Below are 19,249 nucleotides of genomic sequence, written 5' to 3' on the forward strand. Positions count from 1 at the left end.
GAGTTGGAAGAAAAATGGGTTGCTAGCAGGTCAGCTTTATCCTTGGCTGAAGTGACAACAGAGCCATCTGGTTTGGACAGAAGTGGGAGCAGAGATGGGCAGAAGTTGTGGCCAATAGCTTTGGCAGGAGACCAGAATGCTCAGCTACCATTAGGGCAAGAAGCATGTTTTCTACTCTTAGCCTGTTCAAACTCTTGTTTGGACTGATTAATAACTGCTTTACAATTGTTGCGAGCTTTGGTGTAGGCAGAAAATGAAACTAGAGAATTAGAAATAAGCCAATAGCCTTAGCACATTTATTGGAAAACCAAGGTTTAGATAAAGGACAAGATTTTAAAGTGGAGTGTGGGATAAAGGATTCCATTCCTGCAAGAATAATTTCACTCACACGATCTGAGCAAACGTTGACATCAGAAGTTTTGAAACAGTAATCCGACCAAGGAAAAGAAGAAAAGAAGTCTCGCAGGTCATCCCATTTTGCATTCTTGTAATGCCAAACAACACAAGATTGGGAATAACCATGAGATAAAGGTTCCATTGGAGAAGAGAATTACCAAGTTGTGATCTGAAGTGCCTAAAGGACCTCTCACTTAGACCGTGTACTTAGAAGGGTTGTTTGTGAGAAAAAGATCAAGCGTATTGGCTGTATGATTAGGATTGTCCGGTATTCCTGTAGGTAAATGAACAATCTGTGCTAGGTCATTAGTAATTGCGAAAGCCTCAGCATCTCGACCTGCTGGGTCGGTGTGACTAGAAAACGGAAGCCAGCTGGAGTTGTGAACATTAAAATCACCAAGGAAAATTACCTCACTATTAGGAAAGTTTGACTGGAGAAAGTCAAGTTGCAAAGAGAGGAAGTCAAAAAGCTTCAAGTGATTAGTGGAGTTGGGAGAACGGTAGAGACAACAGATGAATTTGACACAATGAGGTAGAGAGATTTTAAGCCAGAGAAGATCAAAGAGAGGAGATTCCAAATTGCCAAGTCTCTGACAGGGAATATCAGAACGGACATATGCACAAGTACCACCTTTGAGGCGAAAGGAATCATACAGCAAATAATTTGGACATCTGAGATGAGCAGTAGTTGAATCAACCGATAACTGAGATTCTGTCAGAAAAAGTACATGGGGTTTGGCAGACTGCAAGTGGAAATGGACATCATTGAGATTAGAATTGAGACCACGTATATTTGTGAAATGAATTAGGAAGTCCTTGGGAGGTTTAGATCTTTTCGCAGATAAGCTTGCTCTATTAATTTGACAATTAATGGTGTATTCAATAGTAAGAAAAAGTGGGTGGGACATGCTGTATGAAGTTATGAAATTTTTGGATATGGCCTATATAAGAATATACCCAGATCCTTGACATAACGTGGCCCCGACAATGCTCCCCGCATACACACTACTCGGAGTCCCTTCAGTCACTATCTGGCAGAGTAGAGGTAGCAAGGTTAGACACTAGCTGATCCAGAAGCCTCCTAGAGAGTTACCAATAGGTTCGGTCTGGTGTACTAACTAGCGGCCAGCCTGCGAACACCGTTTTAGAGCTGTACCCTCGAAATGTAAGGAATATTGGATCTCACCACGACGTTCATCATAACTTCAAAAGTCATCAATCATACTGCATGATGGAAGAGATAGGGAAGGGTTGACCGGAACTTAGCTCTAGAGACTAAACATGGGTTCCACCACTTCAAGCCTCCAATAAGCAAAGTGGTGGTATTGCACCAGTTGATGAGAGTCATCTACCACCTAGTACTGCCTTATAACAGAGAGGGATGGCCACCCACCATGTACTTGTGCATGGAGGTTATACCCAGGATTATTAACAGTCCCACCATCGTGAAGGTGCAAGCAAAGGATTTGGCTGTCCCAGACCGTCCGGACTTCGCCGAAATTGGGTCCACTTAACTTGAGTGGCACCCAAATATCAGTTCCATCAGCGTTTTAGACTCCCAGGTAGCAAGTACAGCTTGTCTGGAATATCTGAGAGAATGTCAGTGACAACCTCAAGGATCAAAAGCTATTCTTCAAACAATTTAATACACAATAAATGTAATGATGGTTTCAAAACTTTGCATCCTCCTGTTAATCAAATAAATAAATATGTTTAATTAAATGGAATATCTACTTTTAACTGGGTTTCAGTGCATTAACATTAAGAGTTGTAACAGTTCACCATATATTTGGTATTGTAATATCATAAAATATGAAAACATTAGTACAATAAAACTCAGGTCAGAGCTGCTCAGTTGAAAGATGATTTGCTATTATGCACTTCTAGGAATTCAAATGACATGCACCAGTCAGAATATCATGATGGGTGGTGCATTACAAATCAGAACTTGTCTAAACTGCTTAAGCTAAAATACTCGTGTGCTACATACTGCATGTAATTTATTCAAAAATATCTGGGTTGCAATGAGCATTTTATCGTGCATCCTGGGCTTTCAATGGGTATATAATAAATTTCATATAACAATTATTATTATATACTTAAAATTATAATAATTTACAGTGTATATGATAACCTAATATATTAGGTTATCATATACACTGTAAATTATTATTAAATGCTAATATTAAAGATAATTTTGCATTTTATCAAAATTATTATTATTGTTGTCAAAACACTTACTCTTTTCCCTCATGCTTATTTGGCTGAGGTACTGGTTCATTGAGACACATATAAAACTCTTGACTACGTAAAGGATGGGATTGATAATGTGTAATTAAACTATAAAGTGTATCAAATGCAACAGTATCAATAAGATAATATTTTGTCTGGCCACGCTCTTGTTTTGACTTGATACGGCAATGATTAACTTTTCCTTGGCGCCTATTAAAATAGAATTCAGTAATTTGTGAATTATTAATTGAGAATATAACATTAAAGCATTGAATAAATTTTAAAGTCAGCAATTTTTTCAACAAAAAATATCTAAATCCTTTTAGCAGGAAATACAGATGTTAAATAATTACAGGCGAACCTCATAAATAAAGAACATTGAAATTTAACTCTAGCAGGATTTTTGAAATCAACTACTGTACAGTGCCACCAATATATAATTCAGTCACTGCTGAAAGATTACACAGCATCCTGACAAAGCATCAAAGTAAAGTTGCCACTATAGCAAATGTAAAATATTTCTCATTATTTGCATCAATTCATCCATTAAAGCAAATGGATGAATTGACAAATATATGAAGCTGAATAAATAGACAAATGAAGCTGCTAAATAGACAAATATATGAAGCCCTTGAAGAAAAGGGTCACTGACCCTTTTCTTCAAGCCACCCAACTCAACACTACAACCTACCCTCATACATATGGCTGCACAGCTGGATCACAATGACCAGAGGGAATTGGTAGGTGCATGTTGTTACTAATAACAGCATAGGCCATTTGAGAAAAGCAGAGAGTTGGGACTGAATCTGGAAATGTTTGGAATTTTGCCAAGCCATGACAAGGGAGTTTATCAATCAATTCAGTGCTCAAGAGTTTGTGCAAGACTAGTGGGATAGAAGTTTGTTAACAAAACAAGATTATTTTTATAGAGACGTGATACACTCGAATAAATAAAAAGCATCCCCCCCATACTTCTCCTTCAACCCATGCACAGTACTAAGTACTATAGGTTTTGATACCTTTCGTGTTTGGGGTTTTCATAAAAAAATAAAATAAAAGGAGTGGTGCGAGAATATCTGCAAAATTAAGTGCTTTGGAAAACTGCTAGTTCAGACGCACACACATATAGTTTAAAGACAGCCATAAGCATTGGTGAAAATGATTATTGATTGTTTCCACTGAAATATGCAGTAACCTAAGAAGCAGGTGCAAGATTAAAAGGATCACTGGGGACCACATGGGACCAGAAATCACACAAGCTTTGTCGAAGTTACTAAATCTCAAACAGACACGTTATGTTATGTTATTTGGTTTTTAGGAGCATTAGCAACTAAGGCCATATTGCTCCGGGATATGCGGTGGTCATTCCCTGACCTTTCCGCATCCTCTGTATTTGGTGGTGACGGGTTCCAATGCCGGTCTAATCAAGAAGCGTGTGCTACATACTGCTGCTCCTTCCCACCTAGCTACGGAGGCACCTCAAACAGACACACACATTCACTAGTTTATGCACTAAAGGCTAGGAGTATAGTACACAAATTTCATTAATTTGAAGTACTGGTAGAAGATATCAACTACTGACATTACAAAAATATCAGAAACATGTCACTCATGGGAGAGGAAAAGTCTTAGATAATCCAGCTGATATTGCCAATGAACTGAACAAGTACATTGCCCTGACCTTTAATGGGGAAACCCTTCATAGTGAGGAGTGGCTGTGTGAATGAGGCTGAACACAATGAAACTAGTGATACTGAATTCAGATGATTTTTTATTAGAAAACCTTTCATGTCTAAAGACAAGTTAGACACCTGTGGTCGATGACATCCAATAATTTTGAAGGAGGCACCAAGACGGTGCACTGAAACATTGTTAGTTATGAGGGCATTATTGGTTTCAGGTAAGATTCCTCTGGATAGGAGAACTGCCAAAGTATCATCAATAGACTAAGGTGGTTCTAAAAGCAAGGTGAAGAACTACAGACAGGTCAGTATAACTTTGGTGGAAAGGAGAACTATGGTAGCAATGATAATGGAGAGAATACAGGAACATTTGGATACAACTGGAATTCTGAAGGCCTCACATGGTTTTGTTAAAGGAAAATCATGTTTAACTAACTTAGCTATTTTCACATAGTTACTCATGAGCTGGATGAAGAAATAATTTTGACATTCTTTATTTGAATTTTAGCAAAGCATTTAACTCAGTTCCCCATGAAAGGATATATAACCTGGAATATGTTGGAATTACAAGTAAGATTCTAGGATGGATTGCATGGAGCTGTAGGGCTGTAGGCATTGGGTTGTGATTGATTAATGGTTACTCTTCAGATTGATCTAGCATTAGAAGTGAAGTCCTCCAAAAATGAATTCTGGTAGCTCTGATTTTCAAAAATGACATCAATAAACAGATGGAGGTTTAATGTCAAAATCAGCAGATGATTTAAAGATTGGGGGAGAGAGTGGTTAATGATCAGTGCTCCTTTAGGATGGCTTGTTTGGCACTGATCATTTATTCTTCAACGTAAGTTGAAGAATAAATGAGAAAGAAGAAAAGTTGGTTTTGGGTGATTGTAGATGGATGATAAAGGGATGCTGACTGGTTGTGGCATGTGTTTGAACTGGGTGGGAAGAGATAGGGGGAATTATAGAAGCCAAATCGGAAGAACAGTGCCCATCAAGGTATCTAAGAAGAAAAGGCATGCAGCAGACACAGAAGAACTTCTATGAGACAGAGAGTGAAGAGACTTCATAGGAGATGGTTCATTAATTAACCTAACTACCCTTTTTTGAATGGAACCTAGAAGCCTAAGTGAGGTTATGGTGGCACTGCCCCTGGTATGGGATTAACATCTGCATTCATTTATCATTTAAATTTCCTTCCAACCAACATCAGTAAAAAGTGTTATAAGGATAACACTTTACTGTAGTATTATTAGCAGTAAATAATGCAAGAAAGAAAGCTTATAGAGCATCAGCAATAAAAAAAAAAAAAAATTTTAAAAATGCTTCTCACACCACCAATCCATCCCCACCAATAGTCAAGTTTAGTTCTTCCTTGAATTTATTCAAACTCCCACAACAGATGGAAGGTTGTTCCAACAATAAACCACCTGCAATCATCCTTCCTCAATTTAAATATACGCCTCCTCGTGTGCACCCGAGCAATAGAAGAATGCCATCAGCATTCATGCTTGGTGAATTGATTCAAAGCCATACACACCTCAAACAGATTACCTCCAAGTTGGTCCTTGAGGGTGTTGCAGGCATTCTCTCAGATATGCCAAGCTGTGCTTGCTACCTGGGAGTCTAAACTTCTGATGGAACCAATATTCAGGTCAACTGGAACCTAATTTTGGTAAAGTCCGGTCAGTCTGTGGCAGCCAAATCCTCTGCTTGCATCTTCGCTGTTAGTAGCCCTGGGTATAACCCTATGTGCAAGTCCAGAAATACGGCACCTAACACACTGTGGGTGACCACCCAGGTGCAAACCAACATAAGCAGGGGTCCAGGTGTGGTGCCCACACCTCACAGAGGAATGCCACTACTCTGGGTTACCAGACAATACTAGGTGATAAATGATTCTCATCAACTGGTGCAATTCCACCACTGATTATTGGAAGCTTGAAATGGTGGAACCCATGTATAGTCTCCAGAGCAAAGCTGCGATAAATTTGTCCACATCTCTTCCATCATGCAATATGATTGATGTCTTTTGAGGTTATGATGAACATCATGGCAAGATCCAATTTTCCTTACGTTTCAAGGGTACAGCTCTAAAATTGTGTTTGCAGGCCGGCTCCTAGTTATTACACCGACCAAACCTATTGGTAATTTTCTAGGAGGCTTCCAGATTAGCTAGTGTATAATCCTGCTGCTTGTACTCTGTCAGATAGTGACTGGAGGGAGTCCGGGTGGTGTGTATGGGGGAGGGCTTTTTTCGAGGCCATGTTATGTCAAGGAGTTGGGTATATTCTTACCATATGTATGCCATATCCAAGAATTTCATTACTTCATACAGCATGTACCACCACACTTTTTCTTTCTACTGAATACACCACGAATTGCCAAACTAATAAAGCAAACTTATCTGTGAAGAGATCTAAACCTCCCAAACACTTCCTTGTTCATTTCACAAATGTTCGTGGTCTCATTTCTAATCTCAATGATGTCCATTTCCACTTACAGTATGCCAAACCCCATGTACTTTTTCTGACAGAATCTTGGTTATTGATAGATTCAACCACTGATCATCTCAGCTGTCCAAATTATTCGCTGTATGATTCCTTTCCCTTCAAAAGAGGGACTTGCATATGTCTGCTTTGATATTCACTGTTAGAGACTTAGTAATGTGGAATCTCCTCTTTTTGATCTTCTTTGGCTTAATCTTCCTACAACATTCTGTCAAATTCATCTGTTGCCTCTATCATTCTCCCAACTCCACTAATCACTTGGAACTATTTGACTTCCTCTCTTTGAAACTTGAATTTCTCCAGTCCAACTTTCCTTAACAGTGGGGTAATTTTCCTTGGTGATTTTAATGTTTACAACTCCAGCTTGCTTCCGTTTTCTAGTCAGAGCAACCCAGCTGGCCGAGAACCTGAGGTTTTTGCAATTATTAATGACCTTGCACAGATTGTTAATTTACATATCAGAATACCAGACAATCCTAACCACACAGCAAACACACTTGATTTTTTCTCACAAACAACCCTTCTAAATACTCAGTCAAGGTGAGTGGTCCTCTAGGCACCTCAGATTACAACTTGGTGATGGTCTCTTCTCCAAAAGAACTCTTTCTCTCATGGTCATTCCCAACCTCGTGATGTTTGGCATTAAAAGAATGCAAAATGGAAAAGAAAAGAAACCTTGCAGGTTTCTTTTCTTCTTTTCTATGGTTGGATTACTGTTTCAAAACTTCTGATGTCAACGTTTGCTCAGATCGTGTCAGTGAAATTATTTTTGTAGAAATGAAATCCTTTATTCCACACCCCACCCTAAAATCTTGTTTGTTATCTAAACCTTAGTTTTCCAATAAATGTGCTAAGGATATTCATGAGAAGAATTTTGCATATCTTAATTGAACTGTTTCCAAATCTTGTTTCATTTTCTGCCTACACCAAAGCTTGTAACAAGTGTAAAGCAATAATTAATCAGTCCAAACTAGATTTCGAATAAGCTAAGAGCAGAAAACTAGCTTCTTGTCCAAATGGTAGCCAAGCATTCTGGTCTCTTGCCAAAGATATTGGTCGGAACTTATGGCCATCTTTGTCAAAACCTGATGGTTCTATTGCCACTTCAGCTAAGGATAAAGGTGATCTGCTAGCATCCTGTTTTTCTACCAACTCACATATTAATGATCTTGGCAAACCACCTCCCACCATTCCCAGGTCACTACATTTAATGCCTGTGGTCTTCTGTCAAAAGTACGTCAGAAGGATTTTGACAAATCTTGATGCTAAAAAACTCCAGGTCCTAATGGTACTTCTCTTTTTCCCAAAACCTGTGCTCCTGAACTCACTCCTGTTCTGTGTTACCTTTTTTCACTTTATTCCAAAGGTGTTTTTCCTTCTGCTTGGAAATTTGCTCATATCCAGCCCAGTTCCTAAAAAGGGTGACAAATCCCTCCCATCCTATTATCGTCCAATTGCAGTTACTTCTACTCCTTCTAAAGTAATGGATAAATTAATTAGCTGCCAACAATTAAAACTATCTAGAAACCTTCCATCTGATTGCTGGTATGGATTCTGTCAGTTTTTGCCCAGTGGCGACATTCTGGCTATTACCAATCTATGGTTGAACTCAATGGAAAGGTTTGGTGAAACTTAAGCAGTTGAACTTGACATTTTAAAGGCTTTCGATCACGTTTGGCATAAAGGACTTCTAAATAAGCTTCCATTTTATGGTTTTCCAAATTTTTTTTTTTTTTTTGTAATTGTGTATCTAGTTTTCTCTATGATGGCTCACTGTGGGTGATGGTAGATGGTTCTCTGTCTTCTAACTTCTCCACTAATGCTGGTGTTCCCCAAGGTTCAGTTCTTTCTCTTTTCTTGTTGTATATTAATGACCATCTTCCATTGACTGAAGATCCTATCAATAGTTTTGCTGATGATAGCACATTGCATTCCACCTTCCAGTTTGAGGAAACTAGCGCTGCTCAAACAGCTTCAACTTCTTGAATATCCACTACCAATTCCTTAAATGCTGATCTCCAGGTAATTCTCCAGTGGGGGGAAAAGATAACTTAGCTGATTTCAATCTTTCAAAAACTCAGTCCTGTCTTATACCTCGCAAAAAAAGGATTCTCCAGCTTCTATGCTTATCTTAAATCACGCTCCGATTTCTATGCAAGATCATATATCTCTCTTGGGGATTACCGTGACTTCTAATCTCTCCTAGCATAACTCATTACAAATATTGCTTCCTCTGAGCGAAAGAGAAAAAACTGGGTTTTCTCTTTCGCTCTTGGCATTACTTTTCTTCTAAACAGCTCTGTTCACTCTGTACAAATCACAAATCCACCCTACCATAGAATATTGTTATCGCATCTGGTGCGGAGCCTTCCAAAACCACTCTCAGGCTTCTAAATTCCATTCAAGAGAGGGCAGGTTAGGTTAAATAATGACTCATCTCTAACTGGGTCTCTCCACTCTGGGGTTTTCATAAAAAAAAAAAAAAAAAAAAAAAAAAAAAGAAAGAAAGAAAACTTCACAGCTGCCTAGTCTCCAGATGCTGCAGTTTTCAGAACTGAAACCTTTCTTGGTAAGAGCATCATTTTGTAAGTTTCCTATAAGCAAAAGCAAGGTACTCCTGCAAAAGCAGGCTTTTGCAGGAGTACCTTGAAGTTGTCCATCTTTCTCTGGAATGCACACAATTCCACTGTAGGAATTTAGCCATTGCTTTTACTTGATGAATCCATTTCAACATCCATTTTTTTTTTTTTTTTTTTTTCATGTATTGCAGTTCGTGGTTTGGTTTTCAGTGCTAACTCTTTTTTTTTTTTTTTTTATGTGAACCCCAAACACGAGAGGTATTAGAACTTAGTGCTTATAGTACTTAGTACCGTGCTTGGGTTCGAGGTTCAGAAGACGAAAGAAGATATTTGTTGACATTGGACTTGAACTTCTGTAGATTGTAATTTTCAGGAAATACGTACGAAGGAAGGTTGTTCCAGAAAACAGCAGTTGAATGAATAAATGAGGAAGATGAAAAGTTGGTTCTGTGGGTTTGAAGTTGGACAGTAAATGGATGTTGGCTGGTGGCGGCACGTGTTCGGACTGTTTTGAAAGAGAGAGCGGGAATTATAGAAGCCAATACAGAAGAACAGTGCCCATGGAAGTATCTGTAGAAGAGGCATGCAGCAGAAACAGCGCATCTATGAGAAAGCGAGAGGAGAAACTCTGTTAGAGATGAATCATTAATTAACCTAACTGCCCTCTTCTGAATGGAATCAAGAAGCCTGAGAGAGATTTTGGGGGCACCACCCCAGATGTGGGAACAATATTCCATGGCAAGGCGGATTCGCGATTTATACAGAGTGAGCAGCTGTTTGGAAGAAAAGAAACGCTGAGAGCAAAAGAGAAAACCAAGTTTTTTAGATGCAGAGGAAGCAATATTTGTAATGTGCTTGTGCCAAGAGAGATTAGAAGTCAGGGTAATCCCCAAAAGAGATATATCATTTTGCCTAGAAATCGGAGTGTCACTAAACATAAGCATAGGAGCAGGAGAATCCTTTTTGTCTATGCCCCACTGGAGAATTACCTGAAGATCGGCATTTAAGGAATTGGTAGCAGATTTTCGAGAAGTTGAAGTTGATTGAGCAGGACAAGGTCTCTCAAAATGGAAAGTTGAATGCAATGTGCTATCATCGGCAAAACTATGGATAGGATTTCCAGTCAATGGAAGAATGTCATTGATATACAAGAGGAAAAGAGTGGGGGAAACAACTGAACCTTGGGGGACACCGGCATTAGTGGAGAAGTTAGAAGACAGAGAGCCATCTATCATCACCCTCAGTGAGCGATCAGAGAGAAAACTGGATAACCAATTACTAAAAACAGTTCGCAAACCATAAGATGGAAGCTTGTTTAGAAGACCTTTATGCCAAACACGATCGAAAGCCTTTTAGATATCAAGAGCAACTACTTGTGTTTCACTGAACCTTTCCATTGAATTAGTCCATAAATGGGTAACATAAGCCAGAATATCACCAGTGGATCGACACTGACAGAATCCATACTGGCGATCGTTGATCAGACGGAAGGATTCTAGGTGGTTTAAGAGTTGGCGGTTAATTGATTTCTCCATTACTTTAGAAAGAGTAGAAGTAATTGCAATGGGACGATAATTGGATGGGAGGGATTTGTCACCCTTTTTAGGAACTGGCTCGATATGAGCAAATTTCCAAGCAGAAGGAAAAACACCTTTGGAATAAGAAAGTGAAAAAAGGTGGCAAAGAATAGGAGTAAGTTCAGGAGCACAGGTTTTGAGAACAAGTGGAGAAATACCATCGGGACCTGGAGCTTTCTTAGCATCAAGATTCATCAAAATCCTTCTAATATCCTTTTGACGAAAGACCACAGGAGGCATTGAATGGAGCGTGTTGGGAATGGTAGGAGGTGTTTTACAAAGTTCATTAATACATGAGCTGGAAGAAAAATGGGATGCTAGCAGATCAGCTTTATCCTTGGCTGAAGTGACAACAGAACCATTTGGTTTGGATAGAGGTGGGAGCAGAGATGGGCAAAAGTTGTGGCCAATAGCTTTGGCAAGAGACCAGAATGCTCGGCTACCATTAGGGCAAGAAGCAAGTTTTCTACTCTTAGCCTGTTGAAACTCTAGTTTGGACTGATTAATAACTGCTTTACAATTGTTGCAGAAAATGAAACTGAAGAATTAGAAACAAGCCAATTACAATATGCAATGTTCTTCTCTTGGACAGCCTTAGCACATTTATTGGAAAACCAAGGTTTAGATAAAGGACGAGATTTTAAAGTGGCGTGTGGGATAAAGAATTCCATTCTGCAAGAATAATTTCACTCACACGATCTGAGCAAACGTTGACATCAGAAGTTTTGAAACAGTAATCCGACCAAGGAAAAGAAGAAAGTCTCACAGGTCATCCCATTTTGCATTCTTGTAATGCCAAACAACACGAGGTTGGGAATAGCCATGAGATAAAGGTTCCATTGGAGAAGAGACAATCACCAAGTTGTGATCTGAAGTGCCTAAAGGACCTCTCACTTTGGCCGTGTACTTAGAAGGGTTGTTTGTGAGAAAAAGATCAAGCGTATTGGCTGTATGATTAGGATTGTCCGGTATTCTTGTAGGTAAATGAACAATCTGTGCTAGGTCATTAGTAATTGCAAAAGCCTCAGCATCTCGACCTGCTGGGTCGGTGTGACTAGATAACGGAAGCCAGCTGGAGTTGTGAACATTAAAATCACCAAGGGAAATTACCTCACTATTAGGAAAGTTGGACTGGAGAAAGTCAAATTGCAAAGAGAGGAAGTCAAAGAGCTTCAAGTGATTAGTGGAGTTGGGAGAACGGTAGAGACAACAGATGAATTTGACACAATGAGGTAGAGAGATTTTAAGCCAGAGAAGATCAAAGAGAGGAGATTCCAAATTGCCCAGTCTCTGACAGGGAATATCAGAACGGACATATGCAGAAGTACCACCTTTGAGGCGAAAGGAATCATACAGCAAATAATTTGGGCATCTGAGATGAGCAGTAGTTGAATCAACCGATAACTAAGATTCTGTCAGAAAAAGTACATGGGGTTTGGCAGACTGCAAGTGGAAATGGACATCATTGAGATTAGAATTGAGACCACGTATATTTGTGAAATGAATTAGGAAGTCCTTGGGAGGTTTAGATTTTTTCGCAGATAAACTTGCTCTATTAGTTTGACAATTCATTGTGTATTCAATAGTAAGAAAAAGTGGGTGGGACATGCTGTATGAAGTAATGAAATTTTTGGATATGGCATACATGTGGTAAGAATATACCCAGATCCTTCCATAACATGGCCTTGACAATGCTCCCCGCATACACACTACTCGGACTCCCTCCAGTCACTATCTGGCAGAGTAGAGGTAGCAAGATTATACACTAGCTGATCCAGAAGCCTCCTAGAGAGTTACCAATAGGTTTGGTCCGGTATACTAACTAGTGGCCGGCCTGCGAACACCGTTTTAGAGCTGTACCCTCGAAATGTAAGGAATATTGGATCTCACCACGACGTTCATCATAACTTCAAAAGTCATCAATCATACTGCATGATGGAAGAGATAGGGAAGGGTTGACCGGAACTTAGCTCTAGAGACTAAACATGGGTTCCACCGCTTCAAGCCTCCAATAAGCAAAGTGGTGGTATTTCACCGGTTGATGAGAGTCTAAAGAGATATCACTTCTTGAGTTTTGTAGTGCTGGGACACAAGGAGTTATCGATAGTGGAGTGGCAGCTGACAGTTTTCTGAATTCGGTAAATAGTGGGAGATGGGTGTAAATGACTCTTTCAGTGGTATTCATTTCAGTTCGAGTCCCAATAGAACATTTTTTGGTAACCTTCTCAGTATACGTTGCATTATTGCTATTTACTAGTTTCACTGCTTTTCTAACCTCTTGGTATGAGATGTTTAGCTTTGCTTTAAAAGTTGTATTTCTTTTTCTTCCTTCCACCTCTGGTTGTTGTTGATGGGGTTTTAAGTGCAATGCTACTTAGACCATATTGCACCTATGAAAGTGATTCGTACTGTCTGTGTTGGTTGATGTAGAAGCAGTTATATAATACTGTTTGTTTTAGGAAGGAGAAGAATTGTGAGATTTGATTTTTCGCCTATGATATGGCTAAGCGACAAAGATTCCTTTAAGCTTTCCAGAGAACTGAACTCTGGCATGCTCAAGTGTATGCAGGGTGATCTCATTGGCAATTAATGTAGGGTTGGTTTTTCAGCTTTACATGATGTAATTTCATTGTCTTTTGCATCACATTGAGCACAGGCAAGGGTACCCTGCTAGACCAGTTGTGAATGTTCATATTTCTGGCACTTGAAGTATCTTAATGGATTTGTAAATATGCACGTATTGTGCAGTTCAGATAGCCAGCTTTAATCTCATTAAGAGACGGCATATTAAAAGTAAGGATGAGGTTTCTAGTCGGAAGTAGATTCCTATTCTTAAGTACAAAATATTTGCTTTGCAGTTGTCACTCCTTGTGATTTTAGTTCTGAACAGATTTCTTTGGACTCTTCCAGAAGTATCCCATTAAGAAATCATGCCTTGGGAATAGTGTAGTGTCTTGTGGTAGTTCCCCAATAGAGATAACTCAAAGGAGCTGTTCTGAGTGCTTTTTGCACATGATTTTGATGAGGATATCACCGGAATGCAGCCATTTTAGAGATTTAGGAGAGCCTTCCAACCCTTTCTGAATAAAGAAAGGAGGCATTTTCCAAATAGGTTTCTCTCCAGTGGAGCGGATTATTAGGTATCTAGGTGTAGGACCTGATACGTCTTCCGTTCTGTGCCTCTTTGATGAAGTGGTGTCCATATCTGTGTTGTTAGTTTCTCATGGAGGCTGGTATTGGGGTCTCCAGAAGAAAAGTTAAAATTATCAAGATTTATATTAGTTTTGGTTCAGTGCCCGGGCTTCCCACCAACCATGGAGTCCAAATAAGACTCCCACTATTTGGCAAGTAATAAATGTGCTCAGGAGTGGGACACCATGATTACCCATACACCATACCCACAACTCCACCAATCTCAATCCTGTTTCTCAGATCATGAGAATAGCAGAATGGCGTTGACTCTCGCAGGTGTACTAGCCAACTGATCCCAGTGTGAGCCATCCCAGGACCTTAACAAATCTTGTCAAAGAAGGGGGAGGGGGCAATGTGTTGAAGCTGGGCCTTCTTGACCACCAGGACCTGGAACCTAGACTGTAGGCATTGGATTCCAGTTGATGCTAATCTGGAGGACCAACAACATCAGTGGGAGGTTCTCTCTCTCTCTCTCTCTCTCTCTCTCTCTCTCTCTCTCTCTCTCTCTCTCTCTCTCTCTCTCTCCATGTACAGGACCAAGTTGAGGGGGCTCAAGTCAGGATGATCAAGCTCTTCCTCATGGAAGTTAGAATTTTTGTTAGCTCCCCTAGAAGGGATTAACAAAATACTGAGAAGGCACTAAAAAAAAAAAAAAAACCACCATAGCATATGGCTCTGATGGATTTCAGTTCTAACTTTTCCTCCCAGTGAGTTAAGTTAAGGAATTTGTTAGAGAGTCTGTTCAGGCAGGCTACTGACTTGCTTGTACCCATTCTAACCAGCTGGATCTCACGGGAACCAGTTCCACTGAATACATTACAAATCAAGCATGGAGAAGACCAAGCTTGCTTGCTTGCTCTCATGTCTGTATTCACTTAGTCTCTACCGTTTAAATCACCAAATCTGCTCAATTTCTACAGAACTGCAGGAGGGTAAATCCAGCATGACATTTTATGCTGAATTGGAGAATCCAGTATCAGTACAAGAGATATAGGCAAGAAATTTCATGCATCACTAAGCTGATCTAATACAGTAGACTGTTGAAATAATGGCACATTGAGACTGGACGTACACATACAGTGCAAATGTCTCACAATGGTGAAAAAAGAAAATGGCAAGTCATGCGACCACTGCATTTGTTTATGTTTGCCATTTTCAAAATGAATTCTGCACTGATATCACGGATTATACTGCTGTTTTACATTAATTTTAAATTAAAAACTCCTCACTATGGCTCCTAAAGTTACTAAACCTCATACAGAGAAACAAAGAAGAACAACATTAAAGCCTAGTGACAAACTTGATATAATCCAAACTATTACATTAGGGTCACTCAGAATGTTAATTCATATACCAACTTTGTTGTTGTTATTTGGTTTTTAGGAGCATTAGCAACTAAGGCCATATTGCTCCAGGGATATGCGGTGGTCATTCCCTGACCTTTCCGCATCCGCCGTATTTGGTGACTCACGGGTTCAAACCCCGGTCTGATCAAGAAGCGTGGTGCTATGCACTGCTGCTCCTGCCCACCTGGCTACAGAGGCGCCCATATACCAATGCATGTTGTGTCTGTAAATTGTGTATGTTCTCTGCTCGATTTGCCTGTTTTGCTGAAAAAAAAAAAAAAACACCCCAATTTCTGGGGGGAAACCTTGCTATCTACACCTGAGACCCACTAACTTAGCCACAGAGTGAAAAAAGCCTATAAAAGTTCACTGTATCATCGACGGGATTTGAATCCGGACCTTTTCCATTCGGTGTGCAGAGGACAATGACGATACCACTGTGCTACCAGCACAGCCTAAACTTGATATAACAAAGAAAATAGAATGGAAGTGTACATAACATTGGATCACCAACATGTTTATGTTTTTTTATGTGCAATTAATAAAATTGCATTCTTAATCTCTATTTCTTATTTGGCCTTATTATTTCTGCATTAAATTCATTAAAAATAAAACTTTCTAGATAATGGAAAAATTTAAATAATGGCACCTTGAATCCTCAAAGATACTGTTATTTCGAAAATCTACTGTATTATCTCAGAAGGAAATTCAGGTGTGCTATAGATTATATTCATTAACTTCTCTGGCCACCAATCAGCTGGAATCTGACATTTGATTGGAAGCAGAAGAAACAATAATCCACTCATTATCATCAATGAAGTGAAATTTTGCATATCTGGCAACCTGAGCCACAGTCCTGGCCTACAACTGTGACAGTTAAAATTCCTCGTGTTGTATACTATGGCAAACTAGAAGTATTTTATTCTATCCTCATGAACTCTCTGGATATTTTCTCAGAGCAGGTTAAAATAAAAAATACCACTATAATGAAACAATTTTATTTTATTTATTTATTTTTTTTATATTACAGTGTGTTATAAAATATTATGAAGGAAACTCACCAAAAGGATAATGAGTAGTCACCCACAAATGTATCACTTTCTCGAACAAGAAAAGTTCCATCTCCTAGATAAGAATATTCACGAAGAAGATCTTCAGCTGTAACCCTGCCACCTGGAAGTTTGCCATGGAACCACTTTTCTCCAAAATGTAATTCATCATTTGGAACACCCTTAAAATAGAATATTTTGATAATTAAAAATCAAAATCTTTATGAGAATGTGAAAATTGTAAAAGGAGAGTTGCTTAAAATCAATCTCAAATAAACTAAAACAATTAGAATTAGAACAGATGTAAATCAATTCCATTCTAATGGATGAAAACATGAACGTGGTACATGTAACTTGTTTCACTACTGTTTTAAAAAAATGTGTCCTGAAAATTCCATTGTAAGAACATACTAATGGAGTATCTCTAAGTTAAACAGAAGTGGAGATCAACTGTGAGTTTATGTCATTCTTTCTGACTGTGAAGTGAAATGTTGCAAAATCTATCTTTCTTTTCCAGAAGCTGATTATCAGACTTTTGGGATATACCAGTACTGACTGGAAATCGTAGCAGCATATCATTCCCACAAGCAAGCTATGAATAAATATCCTAATGCCTCTACCTGTGTATTTTTGAAAAGTGCACATATATCAATCTCAGAGCCTATGGTGTATGTCTGTTGGCAAGAGAGAAAAGGAAAGGAAGGAATAAGGTTGAATAAAATCAATCATAGTAAAATTTACATTCAGCAGCATCCGAAGAAAGAGCTAAATTGTGGTGTTTAAGACATCCGGTGTAATAAAGTACTATCCTAATTAAAACATCTGCATCAAAGTTATTAAAACATAACTTTTATTCAGATGTTTCATTAAATTAAAAAATAAACAATTCTTAATATAAATAGAAAAATTTCCTTTTTTTTTTTATTTGCAAAAAACATTTGAATTCCAGTTAAGGTTTTTAATTATCTTATTTAAAATAAATAAAAAACAACAATCTTCAAAAGCCATACCCCTTAAAAAACAGCAAATTCTTATCACCTTTCTTCTTCTTATATAATGAAAGGCCCCTTTATCATTATAGACAGTTCCTTTTTAATTAATTTATACTTTCCTGTAAATGTTACAATTTTCTTTGTGATATTTTTAACAGCATTGCATACAGTAAGAATAATAGGAATATGAAAAGTAGGACTCAAACGTCTTAGTAAATGCCCACAGAAGAACAAATTTTGCCTTTACCAAGAGTTACCTGGCATTGCACTAATCTATAAATTGCAGCATGGTAGTTGGTGTCAAACATATTCAGTACTATATCACTGTTTCATTAGGGGGGATTGTTACCATTCTGAACAAGGATGGTAACAATCCCCCACTAATTAAATAGTTGAAAATGTTGAAAGTGATCACAGAATGGCAAGTACATACTTGATATAGATGTAAGAAAAGAAAGGAAAAAACTGACTCTAGTAAATAATACGAAGGTCTTTGAGATAACAGAAGAGGAGAAAAGCAGTATGTACTGGAACTCAAGAACAAGTTTGAGCTTCTGCAGACTGCTCAGGACCAAGATATCGATGAGGAATACTACAACTTTCTGAAAGTGATAAAATTCAAGAAACCTATAAGTAAAAAGAAATCCACAGAAGAAAAAATTAGTCAAGAAACATTTGTAATGATGAGCTGAAGATGAAAAATGAAGAGCAAGATAAACAATGACAAGGAGAAAATTGAGTATACTGAGTTATGCAAAGTGATTAGAAAGAGACTCAGAAAGGACATAAGAAGATATAATACAAGAAAAGTAGAACAAGCATTACAGGAAAACAAAGGACTTAAATCAGCAGCCATGAGCAGTAATACAGAAAGACAAATGATACTGAAACTGAAGAATAGTGATGGTGTACTTATAATAGCAGATTACTATAGAGAATTATACAAGGTTGGTTGGTTTTGATTTTATTGGCACATTAGCTACTAAGGCTATAATGTGCCAAGACCAGGTCATATATAAAATTATACAAGGAGCGAGGGAATGATGCCAGCAGTGCAGAAGATGGATCCCAAATCAGTAACACATAAGACACACCTGATATCCTTCCCGATGAGGTAGAACATGCAACAAAGAAAATGAAGAATCAGAAAGTCCCAGAGGAAGATGAAGTTACTGTAGAGTTGTTAAAATTGGGAGAAAGAAACAACACAAAAACTGGCAAGACTCTTTGCAAAATGCATTAGAAAGGTGTGTTGCCTAAGGAGTGGAATAATGCAATCATAGTTTTGCTGCATAAGAAAGGAGATAAATCAAAAATTGGAAATTATAGACCAATTAGCCTGTTATCCCACATTTACAAGTTGTTCACACAGATCATTACTAACATATTAGAAAAGAATACTTGATGAGAATCAAAAGAAAGAGCAAGCTGACTTTAAGACAGGATTCTGAACTATGGATCACCTTCACGTAATATCACAGCTAATGGAGAAAGCAAATGAATATAAAACACCATTATGCCTGGCATTTGTGGATTATGAAATGGCATTTGACTCCATACAGCATAAGGCAATGTTTTGGGCACTGGAAAGACAAGGCATAGATACCCCACATATTAGGAGTTTGAAGAAAATGTATGAGAATGCTACCTCCTTTATTAGACTAGACAAAGACAATAGGAAATTTAAAATTGAG

The 19,249-nt window shown here is 38.4% G+C and overlaps 1 protein-coding gene across 1 annotated transcript in view; it reads right to left on the reverse strand.

The window, feature by feature from the left end:
- Positions 1-19,249, reverse strand: part of sl (small wing phospholipase C gamma 1) — a 602,812-nt gene that overhangs the window by 237,952 nt on the left and 345,611 nt on the right. Inside the window, exons 15-16 of the mRNA XM_090377657.1 lie at positions 16,576-16,745; positions 2,638-2,838 (exon numbers count right to left, since the gene is read on the reverse strand). Coding sequence (XP_090233783.1) covers positions 2,638-2,838; positions 16,576-16,745 — 371 coding nt within the window. The remainder of the gene's footprint in view (positions 1-2,637; positions 2,839-16,575; positions 16,746-19,249) is intronic.

This window comes from Mastigoproctus giganteus, chromosome 7 (assembly GCF_048544385.1).
Source record: "Mastigoproctus giganteus isolate SK-2022 chromosome 7, ASM4854438v1, whole genome shotgun sequence".
NCBI lineage: Eukaryota > Metazoa > Arthropoda > Arachnida > Uropygi > Thelyphonidae > Mastigoproctus > Mastigoproctus giganteus.